At 35.1% G+C, this 21444-nt stretch overlaps 1 protein-coding gene across 1 annotated transcript in view; it reads left to right on the forward strand.

The window, feature by feature from the left end:
- Lipi (lipase I) overlaps positions 1 to 13797 on the forward strand; it is a 49928-nt gene extending 36131 nt beyond the window's left edge. Inside the window, exon 11 of the mRNA XM_074072355.1 lies at positions 12992 to 13797. Coding sequence (XP_073928456.1) covers positions 12992 to 13079 — 88 coding nt within the window. The 3' untranslated portion in view covers positions 13080 to 13797. The remainder of the gene's footprint in view (positions 1 to 12991) is intronic.
- The last annotated feature ends 7647 nt before the right edge of the window (positions 13798 to 21444 follow it).

Consider the following 21444-nt stretch of genomic DNA (forward strand, 5'->3'; position numbering starts at 1 on the left):
ATAAGCTATTTTAAAATACTGGTAAAGATGTTATACACTGTGAGAGTGTAAATTAGTCCAACTACTATGAATATCAGTTTGGACATTCCTCAAAACATTAAAGTAAGAACAACCATATGATTCACTACACCACTCCTTGGGTATAAAGCCAAATAATTCAAAGTCAGTATACACAAGAGATATCTGCCTGCATCATGGCAGAATTTAAAATTGCCAAGTTATGGAAGTGCCGGTATACAGATGAGTAGATAAAAAAAAATGCGGTTTATATACACAATGGAGTATTATTCAGCCATCAAGAAGAAAGAGATCATGTCATTTGCAGGAAATGGATGGAACTGGAGATCATGTTAAGACAGTAATTCAGACTCAGAAAGACAAGAGTCACATGTTTTCTCATATGTAAAATCAAGAAAAAAATATCCTGTCGAAGCAGGACTATCAGGGAAGAGGAATGAGGTGGGGGATAACTAAGGGTAATGGGGGTGAGTAAGATTAAAATACATTACATGCATACATGAAAATGTTACAATGAAACCCACTACTTTATACAATTAATACACGCACTAATAAAAATGTGACTCTGAGTTCCATATTATAAAAACCACAGAGGTTTTCCCAGTATCTTTGCCCTCATGGTATTGCTATACACATTTTCTTCAGATGAATTTCTATTTCTATGAACAACACTTCTGTGAAGCGTTAGAAAACACTAAAGATCCAGTCCATTTTGCTCTGGTTATTTTGAAGATAGAGTCTTGAAACTACTAGCCTGGACTGGCATAGAATTGTTATCCTCCTGATCTCAGCCTTCTAAGTAACTAGGATTATGTATTTATATTTCAAGGATGCAAATGCTCCACTCCACCAAAGTAGAAGTTACATTTGCAGTCCCCAAAAGCTAAGCATATAGTGCCATCATTTGCCCTTGTCTTCCCTACCCACACTTTTCTGAATGTAAAGGCAGTGAGTATGAACAGAGAAATTTTAGGGTACAGTTTTACACTTCTGTTTCTGGAATTTAAATTTAAAAGGTTCATACTGTCTGGGGGTAAAATCTTCTCCCTATGGTATTTTAAATGGAAAAAGAAATAAAGAATTTCCTACTCAGTCCAGAAGCAGCACACAAGTTAAATCTTGGCAAGACAGTAGAATTTTAGCCAGAATATATGCACACAAAATAGCATACAAGCTCAAGATAAAGGAAATTTAGTTCCATACATATGGACAGAAAAAGAAAACAAGCACAACCCAAGAATGATCTGAAAATACTCTGCTAGATATTGTCTTATCATTTAAGTTGAACTGACCAGGAATAACACAACATGACAATAATAACAAAATAGGACCTTCTTCTTCTAATTCACCATTAGAAACACAAGAAAGAAAAAAATTAAAAACCTTTTAGAAATCTGATTTACTTCTTAAATGTCTTATAAGAAATAGAAGGAAATTACATAAAATATTGCTCAATATTCTCAATCGTATTTAAAAAACAGAAATTCATGAATGGACAGGTGATGAGCGACATGGTGAGATGACCAATTGCAGATGAGAGAGCAGGATGAATTCAATAACTGAAATCAACATCAAACTTGGTTTCCATATTAAAAACAGTAAAGAGAAGTTTCAGTCAATAGTGTGGGCAATACACTTCATAATTACCTACTGATTAAGGGCATGTAAATGATAGAGAAGATTAGGTAAAAGATACACCAGAAAATAACTGATATGCAAAAGAAAAGACAGAACAACTCACTGCAGCTATAATAAAAGAAAATTTTCCCACTGAAAAACTAAAGAAAATATAGAACTTGAATGGAAACAATGATCTAAGGACCAGGAAATAAAGAGATCAACATTTAAACTCACACTTACAAATTTTATTTTAAAAATTTGATAACAAAGAGGATTCTGCAAATATTACAAAATCATCATAGCACAGAAGATTCAATGTTGCAGCAAATAGGAACTCTTATTCAATGCAGTTATAAACTTAACATGACTCCAAATGAAACTAAAGGTAATAACGCTTAACTCTTCCTAACTAATCTGGAATTCAAAATTCTAAGATGAACCAAAATTATTTCATTAATGAGTATAATGTTTATGATGTTAACTATGAAACACTAAATCATATCTAAAACAGAAATAAGTACCTGAAACCTGTAGAGGAATGTAAATGCAATTTAATGGAATTAATGGAAAATGCTCAATCAGAATTTTGTAGATGATAAGAACAGCACTAAATAATGACAGTACACTAAATGTTTGACAAGTGAAAAAGAGTTTGACATTTTTACTTCATATGTCAATATTAGTTCTAGATACGGCAAAGTTTGTTTGCATTTGCACCAAATGAAAGCTGAAACATAAAATTGAATGAAGAACATTAATCTGTTTGCTTACAATAAAATATAAAATCTAAAAGAGAAAGTCTTATTTGTCACAGATATCATTTACAAAAATAAGATAAACTGGGAAGAACTTTTGTAATATTTATAACATAAATAGCCTTAAACAACTTATGTATAAGTAATTTAAACAAAATAATTCCAGTAGAAACATAGAACTATTCTTCAAGTTGTTTAGGTAAAAAATTCTGAGTTCATCCATGTCATAGACTTGAGCCTTTGTATCACACTTCACATCCCAAAGTGAAATCCCTTGTCTTTAAATTCTAATCACAGCCAGAATTCAGCCATTCTCCCTGTCTATTGCTGTTACAAACTTGACTAATCTATACTGTCTCTGCTAACACTTTTTAATAGCCTCTTAACTATTCCCTTGCTTTTAGTTGTATGCCTTATAATTTATTTTTTATACAGTGTCCAAAGTTACCCTTTAAGAAGAGGTCATATCATGCTATACTTAGTCACTTAGTGCCAGTCTCACAGGACTCCTTTGAGGTTCTAGGACACCCCAGGTAAGATGTTCCTTCTTATCACTACACTCCTGTGTTAATGCACTGGATGTTTTCCCTGCCTGGGACTTTTCCCTTCTTGAAACAACCATAAATAACTTTCTCACCTCCAAGATTTTACTCAAACGTCTTTTTGTCGATGAAATCTATCTTTACTATCCTGTTTACAGTTGTGCCCAGCAGCCCTGCCACTCCCAACCTCTGTACCCTGCTTTTTATTCTTCCTCATAGAACTTATTATTTATAGTGTACTCTATAGTTATTATATTTGTTGTTTGTCATTTGTCTTTCCCCATGTAAAATATAAACATCTTGAGGTCAGTGGTTTTATCTGTTTTTTTTTCAAAGGAATTCTTTATATGTTTTTAGTTGTGTCTGCCACATACTGGTCACTAAATGTATAGTTATTGAATAAAGAAATGTGCAGGGTTGGCTAAGTGGCAGAGGATTTGCCCAAGTTCAAACCCCAGTACTGCCAGAAGAAAAAAAAAAAGAAACACAGAATTAAATAATTGACATAGAACAATTTTTAAAATTAGAGAACAAATTGTTAATAATCAAATTTTTAAATGTTTACTACCAATACTATTCATATAAGTTAAAATTAAGGCAATGAGATTTAACATATTTTTCCAAGTTGGGAAAACAAAGTCTGTTGTTTAAGTTGCACTGTAATTTCCAAGCTGTTTCACTGCTGGTAGGAAAGTAACTTGTCTATTATTCTGGAATGAATGTAGTAAAATATACCATGAGGCCCCTAAGGTTAAACGTGTGGCCCACTCTTTCCTGTTCTAGGATTTATTCTTCAGAGACACTACAGTAACTCATGTTTCAGAGTATCATCTCTAAAGCCAGTGTCTGGGTTTGAATTTCTGGTCCACTAAATTGTAACACTGGACAAATTAATTAATATTTCTTTGCCTCAGTTTCCTTATCTGAAAAACTGGAATAATAATAATCTTTGCAGAATTAAGAAGGTTCAATAATATACGTGAAATTTATGAAGGATACAATGCTTATAGAGAATGTAAAATGCTGCCTAGCATATAGTATAGTACGTTCTATGCAAATGTTTTTTAAAAGGAAAAGGGAAATATCAGGAACACACACACACACACACACACACACACACACACACACACACACACACACACACATTGGCAGTACTGAGTCTGTGTGTGCTAGGCAGGCACTCTACCACTTGAGCTACTCTACCAGCCTTTTCTTTGTTGGGTATTTTTGAGATAGGGTCCCACTTTTTGTCAGACTGTCCTTTGCTGAGATCCTCCTATTTCTGCTTCCCACTGTAGCTGGGATGACTGGTGTGCACCACCACACCCAGCTTTTTCCATTGATATGGGGTCTCACACTAAGAAGAGAACTATGGTAGAAAAATGGATAATGGTGGGGATGAACCAATCCAAAGTAGGAAATGTCACAATGAAACTCCCTGTATAGCCACCATAAACAAGCAAAAATGTCTTTTTTCTTTAAAAATGAAGGACAGGAAGGTTAAAAAAAAAAAGACCTGTTTGGGGGTTGGTACCAGTCGGGGTGGCTAGGATATAAGGAAAGAATGAAGGAGGGTGAATGTGGTGGAAATACTCATGTATGAGAATGGAACAATGATACCTGTTGAAACTGTTCTAAAAAAGGCAGAAGGGGAAAAATGAAAAGGGTGAATCTAATTAAGATATATTGTTAGCACTTTGGTAACTATCACAATGTAACCTCAGTACAACTATGATATTCTAATAAATAAATAAACAAAAAAATTAAATAGAAAAAGCATTAATATAAAATTGTCTCTTGTGTAGTTCTATGCATTTTGATAAATGTGGTCCTATAGCTACCACCATATAAAGATTCAGGGCATTTCTCTTAACCACAAAGCCTCTCTAGTACTGTACTTGAATTTAGACTCCTCTTCCTGCTCCACCAACTGGCAGCCACTGTGCCTGGTTTTTGGTGTTCCAAATATCATGTAAATGAATACATAACATGTGGCCCATTAACTATGGCTGCTTTCATTTAGCCACATACACTTAAAATTCATCCATATAATCACAGACCAGCTTGGGCTACATAGCAAAAACCCAGCCTTGAAAACAAATTCATTCATGTCATTGTTTATATCAATGGAATATTATTGATGAGTATTATTCCATTGTGTAGATATGCCACAGTTCACTTATCCCTTCACCAAAGAGAAGACTCACAGTTTGTTTAAAGTTTCTGTTGTCTATAAATAAAGCTTCTATCTTTGCATTTGGGTTTTTGTGTGAATTTAAATTTTCATTTCTCTTGGATAGATAACTAGAAGTAGGACTGCTGGGTCATATGGTAAGTGTGTATTTAACTATGAAAGGAATTGTCAGATGAATTTCCAAAGTGACTATACATTTTGATTTCTTACAACAATACATGACAGTTCATTGATCTTTTGCACCCAAACTGTACTGTTACCAGGTTTTTGTTGTTGTTGTTGTTTTTGTTTGCTTGCTTGGTTTTCCATTTTAGCTTTTCTAATGTGTATGAAGATATAGCTCATTAATTTTAATTTGTATTTCTTAAATGACAAATGGTATGATGATGACTTGTCATTTAATTGAAGGAACTTAACCATGTAGTTTGTGATTGCTGATGTGCCCAAGTTAATTCTGTGATCTTGCTATTTTTCTCATCATTTGCCTTCTTTTGGATAAATTAAATAATTTCATAATTCCATTTTCTCTCTTTTGTGGGTTAGTGAGCAATATATCATTGTTCTCACATTTTAGTGGTTTGTGTTGTAACTTTTGTTTATCACAGTGAATTTTATCACTTCACATATAATGTGAGAATCTTATAGTAAAATTCCTCCTTTCTTCCATCTAGCTTTTGTGTTATTGTTGGCAAACATTTTCCTCATACGAATGCTAACAAACTCCCAATATATTGCATCATGATTTTAAACAATCTATTGAAGAGATGTAAATAATTAGGAAGATTGTATTTGTTTAGCCAGAGAGTTATGTATCTGTTGTTCCTCAGATGCCTTTGTTGAGATGGTATAGTTTACCTTTTGAATTGAAATTGTTTCTTTAACATCTTTTTGTACTGTGGGTACACTGGTGCTAAATTCCAACTTTTAGGCATTTGAAAAGTACTTACAGTCCCTTCATTCTGAAAGATAATTTCTCTGTGAACAGAATTCTAGTTTGACAAATTTTCACTTTCAGTACTTTAATACATTTCTGTATTATCTGTTGCACTGATCCTAATGAGAAGTACAGTGCTATCTTTACCTTGTTCACCTGAAAATAACATGCTTATTTCCTCTGGTTAATTTTAAGGTTTTCTCTCTATCACTGATTTGGAGCAATTTGATTTTTTATTAGCATGTAATAGTTGTACAGGGGAATTTATTGTGATATTTACATAGGTGCTTATAATAATCTGTTAGATTTACTGCCCCCCATCATTTTCTCTCTTCCCCCTGTCCCTTCTTAGAACAATTTCAACAGCTTTCATTCTTCTGTTTTCATATATGAATACAAAATACATCCATCATATTCACTCTCATTTTCCCTTTCCTTATGGTTACCTCCATCCCACTGGTACTCACCCCCAAAAAAGACCTGCTTTGCCTTCCTGCTCTTTATGTTTTTTAATGACTATATTGCTAGTCCAAGGGTGTTTTACTTTGATATTTTAGGCCTGTATATATCACACTTTAATCAAATTAACCCCCTATTATTTATGATTTTCTGATTACTATGGTTCAACTGCTTACAGTGTATTACATCATATTATATTCATATATACATGAGTTGTTTCACTATTTTTCATTCTCTAATATTTCTTTCCCTTTCACACTTCCTCTTGTCCCCTCAGACAGACTCACTAATATAGTCTGGTTCTCTTTCACTATATATATATACTGTGTGTATATGTACACACACAATATAGTCTTATTCTCTCACTATATATGTACATACATACACACATATGATTATGTATGTACTCATATGTAGTTTAAACTTTTAGGTCTAGCTTCACATATGAGGGAAAACATACGATCTTTGACTTTTGGTTCTGGCTTACTTCGCTTAACATGATGTTCTCCAGTTCCATCCATTCACGTGCGAACAACATAATTTCATTCTTCTTTGTGGCTGAATAAAACTCCATTGTGTTTTCTTAATCCATCAGTTGTGAGGCATCTGCGCTGTTTTCAAAGCTTGGCTATTGTGAATAGCACTGCGATAAACACGGGTGTGTAAGTGGCTCTATAATATCCTGGAGCATATTCCTTCAGCTATATGCCCAGGAGTGGTATTGTTGGATCACATGGTTATTCTATTTTTAGTTTTCTGAAAGTCCTCCATATTGCTTTCCATAGTGTTTACACTAATTTACATTCCCACCAACAGTGTAGTAATGTTCTTTTTTCCCCACATCCTCACCCGCATTTGTTGTTTGTGTTATTGATGACAGCCATTTTGACTGAGGTGAGGTGGAATGCCAATGGAGTTTTGATTTGGATTTTCTTTATGGCCAAGGATCTTGGGCATTTCTTCATACATTTATTGGCCCTTTGTACTTCTTTTGAGAATTGTCTGCTCATTTCATTTGCCCATTTATTCAGTAGGTTCTTGATTTTCAGAGGTTAGTTTTGGTTATTGATCCCTTGTCATATATAGCTGGCAGATTTTTTTCCTATTCTGTAAGCTATCTCTTCAGTCTGGTGACCATTTCCCTTGCTTTGCAGAAGCTTTTTAGTTTCATGTAGTTCCATCAGTAAATCCTTTCTCTTAGTTTCTGTGCTGTTAGAGTTCTATTCATAAAATTGTTACGTATCCTATGTGGTTCAAAGTATTCCCTATATTTTGTTGGATTAATTTCACTGTTTTGTCGATTAAACTTTTTTTTTTGTTTTGCAGCACTGGGGTTTGAACTCAGGGCCTCACACGTGCTGGGCAGGTGCTCTACAAATTGAGCCAAATCCCCAGCCCAATTTCACTGTTGTGGATCTTACATTAAAATCTTTCATCTATTTTGAATTGATGCTGGTACAGTTGAGATACTGGAATCTAGTTTTAGTGTTCTGCAGGTGGAAATCCAGTTTTCCCCACACCATTTACTGTAGAGACTATCTTTTCTCCAGAGAATATTTTGGGCTCCTTTGTCAAAAATGAGATGATTGTAGTTGCATGGGTTTGTTTTGGGGTCTTCTATCTTTTCCATTGGTTTTCATGTGTGTTTTTGTGCCAGTTCCATGCTATTTGCTATTTTTATTACTATGAGTCTATAGTGTAGTTTGAAGTCAGGTATTGTGACACCTCTAGTGTTGCTCTTTTAACTCAGGATTATTTTGGCTATTCGAGGTCTTTATGATTCCATATGAACTTTAGAATTGACATTTCTATGTTGCTGAAGAATGTCACTACAGAATTTTGTTAGTAATTGCATTTGAACATATAAATTGCTTTCGGTAGTATAGTCATTTTCACAATATTGATTCTGCCAATCCATGAGCATGAGATGTCATTCCATCTTCTAATATCCTTGTTGATTTCTTTCTTTAGTGATTTGTAATTTTCATTGACTATAGGTGACCAATAGGTTGGTCACCTCCTTCATTAGATTTATTTTAATTTTTTGAAGCTATTGTGAATGGTACTGTCTTCCTGATTTCTTTCTCAGACTGGTCATTGTTTGTATATAGAAATGCTACTGATTTTTGTGCATTGATTTTGTTTCTGGCTACTTTGCTCCTAAAATATTCTAGAAAACCAGTATTACCCTAATACCAAAGCTAGGTAAGACATTCAAAGAAGGAAAGGTATAGGCCAATATCCCTGGTGAACATATATGTAAAAATCCTCAATAAAATACTTGCTAACAGACTCCAACAACACACTAAGATACTACACCATGATCAAGTAGGTTTCATTCCAGGGATGAAAGGATGGTATAACATAAACAAATCAATACAGGTAATACAACACATAAACAGAATCAAAATCAAAAACCACATTACCATCTCAAAAGATGCAGAAAGGGTCTTCAATAAAATGCAGCATCCTTTCATGACAAATGCTCTGAAGAAACTAGGAGTCAAAGGTACTTTCTTCAACATTATAAAGGCTATATATGAAAAACCTATAGCCAACATCATACTCAATGGGGAAAAACTGAACGTATTTCCTCTAAAATCAGGAACAAGGCAAGGGTATCTGCTTTCCCCAATCTTATTCAACATACTAGTGGAATTCCTAGCCAGAGCATTAAGAGAGGAGTAAGAAATACTTACTTCTATTTGCAGTTGATATGATCTTATACATGAAAGACCCTAAAAACTCAACCAAAAACTCTTTTCTTTTTTTTCTTTTTGCAGTGCTGGGGTTGAACCCAGGGCCTGGAGAATGCTAGGCAAGTGCTCTACACCTGAGCTACATCCCCAGCCTCAACCAAAAACTCTTAGATCTCATAAATACATGGAACAATTTGTTGTTGGTGTGCTGTGTGATTTTCTTCACGTTTCTTGTATTCTCCTTAGGAGTGACTCATGGTAGAAGACAGTACAACAACACCTTTAAAACACTGAAAGTAAATCTTGTCATGTATTCATATATAAATGGATTGAATTTTGGGCCCTTGTGTTTGAAGCTTACTTACCTGCCTGGACCTGTGGATTGATAGGTTTTCTTGTTAATCAAATTTCATCTAAGTTTTTGATCTTTTCCATACTGCATTTGCTAGCTAGGCAAGTGCTCTACCACTTGAATCACACATCCAATCCTTGCCACTATGACTTGAAATATGTTTTTTTCTGTTTCACTTCTCTACCTCTTTCTCTTCTCTGCAACTCCTATAGCAAGCTTAGTAAGCTTCCTAAAGTTGTCCCACAACTCTTGGATGCTCTGTTATTTTTTTCTCACTGTATTTTCTCTTTGCACTTTGTTTTGCTGTATCTTGAAGTTTAGCATTCTTATCCTCTGCTATGTCTAATCTGCTCTTAGTCATAGGCAGTGCTTCTTAATTTAGACACTCTTGTTCTCATCTCAGGTGTTTGATTTACATTTTTTATAACTCTCATTTGCACTTACATTTTTTAACATATGAGTTACAGGTATGCTTACTATATTAATGTGTTTGTGTATTGATTCTTCATCTGTGCTAAAGATGTAGGTTGGTTTCATTTAGTTGACTGATCTCCTCAAAATGGGTCCATTTTTATAATCTTTTTCTTTGCCAGTTGATTACTTACAAAAAATGAGAAAAAAGAAAATCAGTGACCACATATGTTTGGTAATCTGTTTATCTATCTATCATCTATCTGGCTATCTATCTATCTATCAACTAATCTATCTAATCTATGGAGATCAGCATCCAACCCAGGGTTTTGTACATGTTTGTCTACATTAGTGCTGTACCACTGACCTGTTTCCCCAGTTCTGGGTAATTCTTGAATTGTTTATTTTCTCATGATGAGTGCCTCCAGTTTTTGTATTCCTATAAGTATTCTTGAGGCTTCTCTTCAAGGTGCTGGTAGTTCCTTACAGATATGTGTGTTTTTCAAGTCTTGATTTTAAGATGTATTAGGCCTGGGGAAGTATTCAGTCCCACAACTGAGGCACAAACCTATGTTTTTGACCTTGGTGTTTTTCTTATCTAACTTTGTGTTAGTGCTTAGAATCTTATCCTAAGATTTTTTTGGGGGGATTTGAACATAGGGTCTCACTCTTGTTAGACAGGTGCTTTACCACTACCCCATCCCTTCTTCTGTGTTGGGTGTTTTTGAGATAGGGTCTCTCAAACTATTTGCTTAGGCTGACTTTGAACTGTGATCCACCTAATCTCTGCCTCTGGAGTAGCTAGGACTATAGACATAAGTCACCAATGCCCAGCCTTAAGTTTTTAAAAAAGAATATAGATGAATAGGTATGGTGATATGTTGTGCAAAAGCCCTAGAGAAATTTTTGAAATAAGGAAGTATGTAATTATTTCTTATACTTATATATATGGATTAAAATTAAAAACTAGATTGGATTTCTTCTATTATTTTTATTAATATTTATGCTTTGTTAAAGTGTTCATTTCTGTGAATTTCTGGTAAGCAAAGCATTAGAAATGCAACATTCAGCATGCTTTTAGAGATTGAAAAAGTAAACTTCTTTCTCACAAGTAGTTCAACATATAATCACACATTTTCTTCTAAATTATAGTGTTCATATTTTATTGTCAGGGAGAAGGAACTACTAATACACATGTCAAAATTAGAATCATAGAAATTAAATTAGATCCTTGTTAACAATGAAAAAAGAAAGAAAGTTATTTTTTCCCATATGTTTTGGTGAACTTTAACTTTGGTATGCATCACAAACCTGTTTAAAGTTTCTTTAATGCTTGCAATGACATTATAAAATGTGGACTCTAATAAAAATGGGTATTTATCACATTAATAATAGCGTATGCATCAATGCAATAAGGTTATGAGCATCCATTGCATTATAGAAAAGAAACAAAAACACATTTGCCTAAATGTTTCGTGCATATGTAATCAGGACAATTACTAAATGGCTGTGGTAGTTTACCCATTTATAAGTCTGGCACAGTTATTTTACTATGGCATGTTACAAATGGTATGAACCCAGGAAATTCAGTACATTAAAGGCATACTCAGTGTATGAAATGTAGCAGAGGTGGGCATGGATGGTGCCTGCCTGTGATCCCATCTACTAGTGGGGATACAGATCAGGAGAATTACTGTTTGAGGAGACCAGCCTGGGCAAAAAAGCCAACAAGACTCTATTTCAACAAATAGGACAGACCTTCTGTTTTGTGCCTGTGATCATAGCTATGTGGGAACCATGAATTGGTTAATTATGGCCTAAGACCAGCCTTAGGCAAAAACATGAGACCCTAGCTGAAACACAACTGAAAAAGAAAAAAGGGCTGGAGGCAAGACTCAACTGGTAGAGAACCTGCATAGCAAGCACAAGAAGCCTTTAGTTCAAACCAATACCATAAAAAAATGTACCAGAATAGATGAACAATTATAATTGTACATATTCTTGTTTGGGTAGTGGAAAAGTCATTCATGCTCTTATTTCTTAGTAGAGAAGGATGATATCTAGTTTTTCAATTGTATGTAATTATCCTAAACACAGATGTACAGATTTTGATTTCTAATAATGTATTAGAAAGCTATTCAGTATTATCAATTCATATCTATTGAAATGAAAATTCCAAACTGCCTTTACTAATTCAAATGGAAAACACTATAGTATCCTTTACCAACTTTCATAAAGATCAGGCCTGTATCTTATACATTTAAGCAGATGTTTAAAATATTCATTTAAATTTGAATGATTAAAACAAAGTTGTTCTTAGGTGGCTTTAAATGTGTTCAGATGCTGGGATCGGATCTATGGGTCTCTTGAGCAAGGTTGCTGCTGTCACCATCTTGCTCTTGACTTGGCTCCTTTCCTTGACTTAGCTTCTGTTGCTGTTAGAAAAAATTTTCATTCATTTCTACCATGTTTTCTTTTGCTCCCTTACTGAGATTTTACCACCCTTTTCTTATTTTACTTGATGTTTTTCAGCCATCTTCAATTGCTATATGCACAATCTCTGCAAGATAAACAATACTTTAGATGCTATTATTTCCATTTTACTAGGTGGCAAAACACAATTGATTAAAGAATTTAGGAAAAATTTTTCTGCACAATTTGTGCTCACTCTTAGTGGTGTTGCTCATGATGGAAGGAGTGGTTTGGCCATTTAAAAGTTGCATTCAGCTATTTCAGTTCCAAGTGTATCTCCTATATATATTCCTACAATGCTGTAGGTTCAGAAGTTGAAATAGAATTTTTTTCTTTTTCATAAGTATTATGAACATAGCTCATAATAAACGCAATGAATGAAGTGAGTAGAATTGATCCCATACATCTTTTGCAACTCTGCGTTTGGAGAACTAGTTAACTACAGCCATAGACTACCTTAATATATATACAAAAAGGCAATACAATTTGATGTTTTACTAATAGCTATTTTTTTTTCTGTTTTTCTCTTTCACAGACCACCACTTTGCAGGTATAATTTTGTGCTTAAAGAAAGACAGGAAATATTTCTTCAACCAGACACATGTACAACAGAGAATAATTAAATACCTTCTTCCATCAAATTGAAAGTTGTTTGTTAATAAAAGAACTTGTAAATAGGAATGCTGCAATCAGTCTTTTAGAATGTATTGTCCAATCTGGGATTCAGCTATATCTATTTCTTAAATAGATTTTTTGATAATCAAAATTAAGAAAGTAACTGGGTATGGTTGCATTCCTATAATCCCAGCACTTGGAAGGCTGAGGCAAGAGGATCATGAATTCTAAGTCAGCCTAGGCTACATAGTGGGTTCCAGGCCAAGCTGGGCTGTATAGTGACCTCTGGTTGAAAAATAAAAGCTAAGCAAAAGCAAACAGCCACAAAAATGATGAAAGAAAATAAAAATGAAAAATGAGCATTGTAAAGCATTCTAAATATATTCTAAAACTTGTTTATTTCTGTTTACCTTATCTGATTACTAAATCAAATGTCTACCATTGAAAGTTATCCCAGTTACCTATGTTAATATACACTAACAATTTATTTTCTAAAGGAAAAATAGGTAAGCTTAGTGTTTCACTATACTGTGTAATCAATATCAAAGTAAACCTCTGAGCATAGGTGTAAAAGGAATGAATTTTTTAATGTGCGAATTTGTCCTTTAGAGAAATAAGTTGGATTAATGTGAAGCTTGTAAATAAGAATCCTTGGTATTTTCATTAATGCTTTGTAAGTAAAGGCTTTGTTTCTATGGAGCCCAATAAATAAATAATTTATGAGTCTATGATGCTTAACATTAAATCCTGGATCCAACACTTACTAAAGATCAAATCTTGAGTTAATTTATTTCACCATGTCTCTCAGTCACCTAAAAATGTTTTGCTAAAATTGATTCAATAAAGTACTTTGAATATTATCTGTCAATAATAATAATAATAATATAAACAATAAGAATGCTAATACACCACTGTGTTCTTGAAACATGTTAATTCACTTAATCCTACAAAAGCTATAAAATTAGTCTTTTTATACCCATTGATAAAGAAACCAAGATGTAGAGATATAAACTACCTTGCCCAGGATCACCTGCAAAATCAGTATGCTAATGTGAGAAGTCTGAGTCCATAATCTTAATTGTTAGTTCATGTGTTTCTTGAAAGTTCAATAAGTGTATTAGGAACAAATTCAGCCATAAAAAAATGAAATGATGTCATTGTAGAAAAATGATGGAACTGGAGGTCATCATGTTGCATGAGATAAGCCAAGCTTGAGAAGTCAAATGAAATCTAGACCTAAAATGATTATGATGATAATAATTTGACATGAATGTAAAAGATGGACCCTCTAGGGAGTTAGTGGGAGGAGGAAAGGAAAGGATACTAAGGGCTGAAGAGAATCAAAGAATGTTACATATCTGTAAAAGAAGACAGCATAGTTTCTGTTTGATTCTTTTTTCTGAAGTTTTTCATATCTTTGATCACCTCCTGTTTTATATTTTTTTTATTTTTCATCTTTAATTCATTTATCTCTCCTTGTAAAGTGCCTTTTTTTCACTTTGGTGTTTCTTTAGGTTGTCTCTGAGTTCATTTATTTGTTTCTGTGTCTTCTCATGTTCTTTATTTTTGATGTCTTGAAATTTCTTGAGTGCATCTTGTACATTTGTTTTGGTTACCCATGTCTAGTATCTTCTCCATGAAATTCTCAGTGATTTCCTGCAATATTTCTTCTTTGAGGGTGTTTTTGTGGGCATCGCTGGGTTCCTTAGTGACATTTACCATTTTTTTTTGAGGTCAGGAACTGGGTATCCATTTTCTTCATTTCCCTCTGAGTCCTATAGTGAATTATTTCTTTGAGGAGAGTGGTTACCATCCCTTCTTCTTCTTCTTCCCATTGTTCCACTTTGTGCTGTGTAACTATGTTTTTGATAGGCTAGTTGGTGGTTTTAATTGCCTGTTTTCTTTCCCTTGATTTAATTTTTATTTGTGACTGTCTTGGTTGTTAGCTAGATTGGTGTGCTATTTCTGTCCCTGGCCTGGAGGTGTAATTTAGCAACTAATTCACAGGTTCAATGCCTGACCAGTTGTTTATGTATCATATAGAAGACCCCTTGGTGATATTATCTAAAAACAGTGGGAGTTGGGGGGGGGTAATGCTTGTTAGACTAGCTTAGAAATTTAGGGAATTGGTTAGGGTGGCACTAAAAGGGCAGGCAGGAAGCAGGCTGAGTGAATGGGGGAAGTGATATTGGAGCTACTGGGTTTTGTGGCCCTTGTGTGTGTTTGGGTGTATTTCTGTTGTTGTACTATAAGGTGCTTGTGTCAGGGATTGCTGGGGGTTGGGGTTGTGTAAAGTTGGTATGGTGGGTAGTCAGTAGGGGTGAGTGTGTAGGAGGGAGGGGTAGTGTGATGACAGGTTGGGGAGGATAGAAAGGGGGAGGTGAAAGGATAGGGAGAGAGTTTATGAGAAGGGGCAGAAAGAGTAGTTGTGAAGGAGAATAATGAATTTTAGCACAGGAGAAGGAGGGAGAGTGAAGGGGGTAAGAATAGGAATGAGAAGATAGTGATGGTGAATTAATAATACAGAAAGAAAAAAGATAATAGAAATGAAAATAAAATAAAAATCAAAAACCCACAATAATAAAGTAAAAAACAAAACAACAAAAAAAGACAAAACAAATCAAAACAGAAAAAACTACAATAAATAAACACCAGGTTCAGGAACAATAGAATTTCAGTCTTTGGTTTAAATTCTGGAGTTATCATAGGCATATAAGCAGAAGCTCTGATGTGGTCTCACCAGGTGACTGGCTTGTGATCAGTGTTTTGTTCTTTTGTCCACCAATTTAATTAAAATTATGTGGTGAGGTAAGTTTGCCAGATAATGTAGGGTGGTTGGAGCTGTTGTTTTCCCCAGCTGACAGCTGCATTATCCTTCAGCTGCAGCTATTTGGTCAGTTCCTTCCCCAGCAAGGTGGGGCAGTTCAATTTTGAATGTTGCCCTTTGGTTCAGAAGATCAGTTCTGCCATCCACTACCTGCCCTGCTTTAGGAGGTGGCTTGTTGCACACCCCTGCTCTCAGCCTTCACTGTCTTTCATGTGTTTATTTACTGAGAGTTGAGTTCTTTGCCCTGTCCCCTTTCTCCAGGGCAGGTTCAGCTTTCTACTTAACCCCTCTGCTGTCCATGTTTGATTACAGTTCACAATTTGTTTATCAGTTTTGCTGGGGGGAGATTAGACTGCCCAGGGGCTGCACTGGTTTATGTTCCCAGGGGATGGGTAGGGGAGTCCTGCATGGTGTGTGATGCTCACCTGTTTTTAATACCAGTAGATGTGCAGGCAGGTTTGGACCTGGCGCTGGAAGCAGGGAGAAATGGCACCAACTTTTCTCAGTGCAGTGCAGTGTGGGGAGGATTTGCACTGGCTAGGGGTTCAGGATGTAGTAGAGTTTGATTCTGGTTGGTGCTTGGTTTCTGCTTGGTGGAGGAGGGAGAAGAGAAAGAAAAAAAAAAGGAGAGAGAAACCATCATGTGGAAGAAGGGTTTCCTGGGACTGGACCTACCTTGCTGGCTGTGCTGTGGGTCACAGCTGTTAGGTGCAATTACAGGCTGACTTGCAGGTCAGTCTTTGAATTTTTTCCTGCACCTAATGTGATGGCAGTTATTATTTTGACTAGAAGCAGTCAGAATTACTCACGTGTGGCTTCAACCTCTCGGGGAGGTTTCTGGAGTCACAGAGCTTAGGCTTGCTGCTTCTGTACCCTAGTTGCCATCTTGGATCCTCTGAAGACAGCATAGTGAAAACCACTAAACTGCTAAAAATGCAGGGAGGAAGGAAAGGAGAAAGGGAATATAAGGGAGGGGATGAACTTTTATGAAGTACACTGCACACATCTATGGAATTATCACAATAAAACCCCTTAAGGCTATCAATGTATGCCAATTAAAAAGTAAAATAAAAATGAAAAAAATAATTTATAAACCTCCTTGATATTCTCTAACGTAGCCTATTAAGTCTAGCAATTCCTGAATGAGAGATCTCTCTCACTTGTATGTCAAATTCCCAAAAATGTTTTTATGTATTTCTGAAGTAGACTGTCAAATACAATAAGCAGCTATGCTCTTGATTGCCTCCTATATCTGTTTGTTAGTGTTGTCATAAAAAAAAAACATAGGCTGAATGGTTTATACAATAGAAATGTATTTTCTCACAATTCTGGTGTCTGGATGTCCAAGATCAAGCAATTGGAAGGTTTAGTTTCTTAGGAGGTCTCTTTCCTTAGCTCATAGATGGCCACCATCTTGCTGTGTCTTCATATGGGTTTTCCTCTGAGTTTATGTCTCCCAGGTGTCTCTGTTTCCAACTTTCCACTTGTTATAAGATTGCCAGTCAAATTGGATTGGGTCCCACCCCAATAGCTTCATTTTAATTAATCATCTCTTCAAAGGTCCTTTCTCTGAATCACACTTGGAGGGAGTGAGGACCCAAGATTTCAACATATGCATTATGAGGGTAGCACATGAGCATGTAACACCTGCCAGGGCCTGTTTGACCCATCATGGTGTCATTTCTTAATAGTCCATTTGAAGGTGAATTGGGGCTTTTGTTTTTGTTGTCCACCAAAAAATGTTGTATGAAGATCCTAGTGGTATTAAATATGTGTTATAGGCAGCAACAAAAAGACTCCTCACTTTTTAACCTAGGGATTTAAGAAGTACTGTCTGTACCTCCCGTACCTGACAGCCCTTTGTGCAAACAGCTACTTCTTTTTCTGTGGCCCTTCACTCCACAGGCCGCTGACTGTGATCCACAGAAACACCTCTCCTCTCTACCATCTTTGCTCATAAGCTCCCCATATTCTTAAATATAAACATCAAATTATTATGTGATTTCATTTTCCTAATGTCCCTTAATAAGTTTACCAGCTGTCCCTAGAAGCTCTTAAACCTCAATTTTGCATTAGTGAAATTTAAAATGAAGCAAAAATGCACGGTCAATATGCTATCAGGAACAGCAATCTATTTTAGTACTCCCAATTGCTTAGGGCCTTTGGATAAGAGAGAAAATAGTGGCCATTTTATCTTAAAGTATATTGGCCCCTTACCCTCATAATGAACCTCATAATGAGTACAGTCTTCCAAGGATAATGCAAAGATGCAGTTTATGAAATGTTTATAGGTTTTCATATTGTTATGTCTTGTCAGGTGTCTTAATTCCTTACACCTTTTGTCAAGGTAAAGGTTGACATGGACAGGGACACTTGGAGTTTGCATTTACAGATATAAGGGAAATAAACAAACTCCTGTGATGATCCTCAAGTTCCCCAAATTTATAGGAGAAAGGATCAAAAGTAGAAGGAGGGAAAATGCACTTTTTGAAGAACCATACACAAGTGTTTTATAGTAATTATCTGGGTCAATGAGAAGAACATATAGCCATTAGGTACAAATTGTTTTACACCAGGCTGTTAAATATGATATATGTATACAATGGAGCATTATTCAGTCATAAAGAATAATTAAATTCTGTTATCTGCAGGAAAATGGATGGAACTGTAGATAAATATATTAAATGAAATAAGCCAGACTCAGAGAAACGTGTTTCTCTCATATGTGCATGTTTTCTCTCATATGTAGAATCTGGATATTTAGAAATGGACATAAACATATAAGGGGAACTATTTGTGGGGTAGCTAGTGGAGGGTAGGGGGAAAAGGGAGAGTTATGGGGTGGTGAATAGGACTGAAGTATATTATATGTATGAAAATGTCACAATGAAATCCATTAAAATTGTGGGAAAAGGGTGGTGGAAAGAATGAAAAATAGTAATAGAGGACATGAATGTGATCAAATACTTTATATACATGTTTGGAAATGTCACAATGAAACCACTTATTTTATACTTAATATATGCTAATAAAATTATACAAATGAAATTATTTTTTAAGATGCCTACTTAGCAGAGGTCTTGGGCTCAGGCTGAACATTGCCTTCCAAAGTCCCTCAACGAAGAAATTTGGTTGTACTTAGATTATTTTTAATGTAAAATTATTTATCTAATTAAATAATTATTACCTATGCTATTGATGTGATTTCTTTGGGTTTCCAATTATAAATTCCATATTTTAAAAAATTATCAATGCAGTAACAAGTCATCTTTGTTGCTTGCAATGGTCAACCAAATAGTGAGTGGACACAATCAAAGGTCAACCTTTTTTATTTTTTGCAAAACAATATTTCAAAAAAATTAAACTCCATCATCCAGATGGGCTGTAATACCATTCCAGTTTATTGCCTAATTGTAGAAATGTCTGTGTGGCCAACATAGACAAGGAACAATTATATAGGTGTACTTACAATTAGTTATATTCATAGCAATTGTATTCATATGTAATATGAGTCATGATACATATTATGACTTTGTGTTAATCCTGATTTTTCATATCATTATATAATAAAAGTAAATAATTAGTATTTACTGTGTGCCAGTTTTCCATTGCTGTAACAAAATACTTGAGAAAATTGACTTAACAGGAGGAAAGACTTATTTTGGCTGATGGTTTCAGAGGTTTCAACTCATAGTCTTCACTGTTGCTTATGGACCTGTGGCAAGGCAGAGCATCATAGTAGGCACACAGGATAGAGGAAGTCTATCCAACTCATGGTGGCTGGGAGGCAAAGAGAGAGAGAACAAAGGAAGGAACTAGGGTCTCAGTATCCCCATAAAGGCATGCCCCCTCACACTGGGCTCTACCTCCTAAAGTTTTCATCATCTCCCTGTAGTGCATCAACTGAGGACCAAGCCTTTAACATATGAGTCTTGGGGGACATTTAAAAGTCCTTCAATAACACTTACTATGTGCCAATCATGTTTTGAGTCCTTCATTGGAATATATCCTGTACCCTCATAAATTACAGGTAATTTATTGTCTTTATAATTTACATATTTTATCATCCGCAGAGACTTAGAGCAGACAAAAAGAAAAAAAATACTTTAGACAATTGATAGTATTGGAAAGACTTGTTCTGTTGTGTTTTGATTGCTATCTACTGAGTAAATAATGAGCATTATGTAAATTTGTGAATGAATAACTGTGTATATGGACAAGAAGTCAAATCCTCTGCAAAAGAAGCATAGGATGATTAGGGGGAGCTTGACTCTGGTGAATTGATAATGTTGGTGCATGTGTGCCAAGTGACCTGTGATATGCTGAATGTGACCATCTCGGCAAGCTGACAGAAACACATGCTGTTCTCTGGGGTGTGCTTTTAGGATGGAGACACTGCTAAAAAGTTATCAAACATCTGAGTCCTGATCCAAGACAAATACATTGTTGGAGCATGTTAGTGGATAGTTTGGGAGTTATAAGATGTAGGGCTTCAAAGCACAAATAGCATTTTCATTCATATATATTTTTTTTTTGGTCTGTGAACATGTGGTACTTAGAAAAAGAAGAAAATCTAGGAGGTGAACAGCTGGTTTTACAGATGGTGTTGATGAACTGAATTTGGGTTTCTTTATCATGGCTTAAATTTCTGGAATGCTAGACTCTTGGCTCACAGAAGAATTTTATCTCACAGGAATATGGAAGAATGTATTTGCATGCAGGCTAGCAGTCATGATTAAAGTGTTAAATGGAATACAAATTTGCCGAAAGTGATTGAGGATCAAAGCAATCAAACATTCAACCAGATTCTCTAGGACCCTACTGAATAGTTTTCAAGGTTTCTTCATTTGACTCACATCAGCACAATTCAGTTCTGAACTCAGATTTGCCCTCATTACTTTCTTCCTATATGGGCCTCTTCTTGGCCTTTTCCATGGTTAATTTGTTATACATCCTATGCACACTCACACCACTGCCTTTGCCTGCTCCCCTGTTTACCAGAAGTGCTTTTCCATGTCTATGTCATGGTATAGGGAATTATGAATCACTGTTGCTTGTCTGTTCATGACCACAATATGAGCTTTTGACAATAGGGAAGTTTTGATTATTCATCTTTGTATTTCCAGGGAGGGTCTCAAAGAATTCCTGACTTTTATCAGAGGTATTATAAATGTATGTTAATGAAAAAGCCAATGCTAAATAAATAAAGCAATAAATTTGCTGTTTTTAAATTTAGTGGGGGAAGAGTGGGCAGAGACTAGTGTTTGCAGGCTGTTTAGAACAAAATGTTACAAGTGATTCTGGTTAGAGATCAAAGACCTCTCATGGTACAGCAAAGTTGAGATTATCTTATGTTTTAAGCACTTCTGAAAATGTAGCAAAACCAGATTTTAATAGTAGAAGATTTTAGTCAAGATAAAAAAAGTTATAAATTGAATTTATAACTTAATTAAAAAATTTCTCACATATTTGGCAATCTATTAAAGCATTCATTAACATTTAAATGCATATAGGAATGATAAATTTCAGGTCTTTCCTTAAAAATA

This window comes from Castor canadensis, chromosome 5 (genome assembly GCF_047511655.1).
Source record: "Castor canadensis chromosome 5, mCasCan1.hap1v2, whole genome shotgun sequence".
NCBI classification, from domain to species: domain Eukaryota; kingdom Metazoa; phylum Chordata; class Mammalia; order Rodentia; family Castoridae; genus Castor; species Castor canadensis.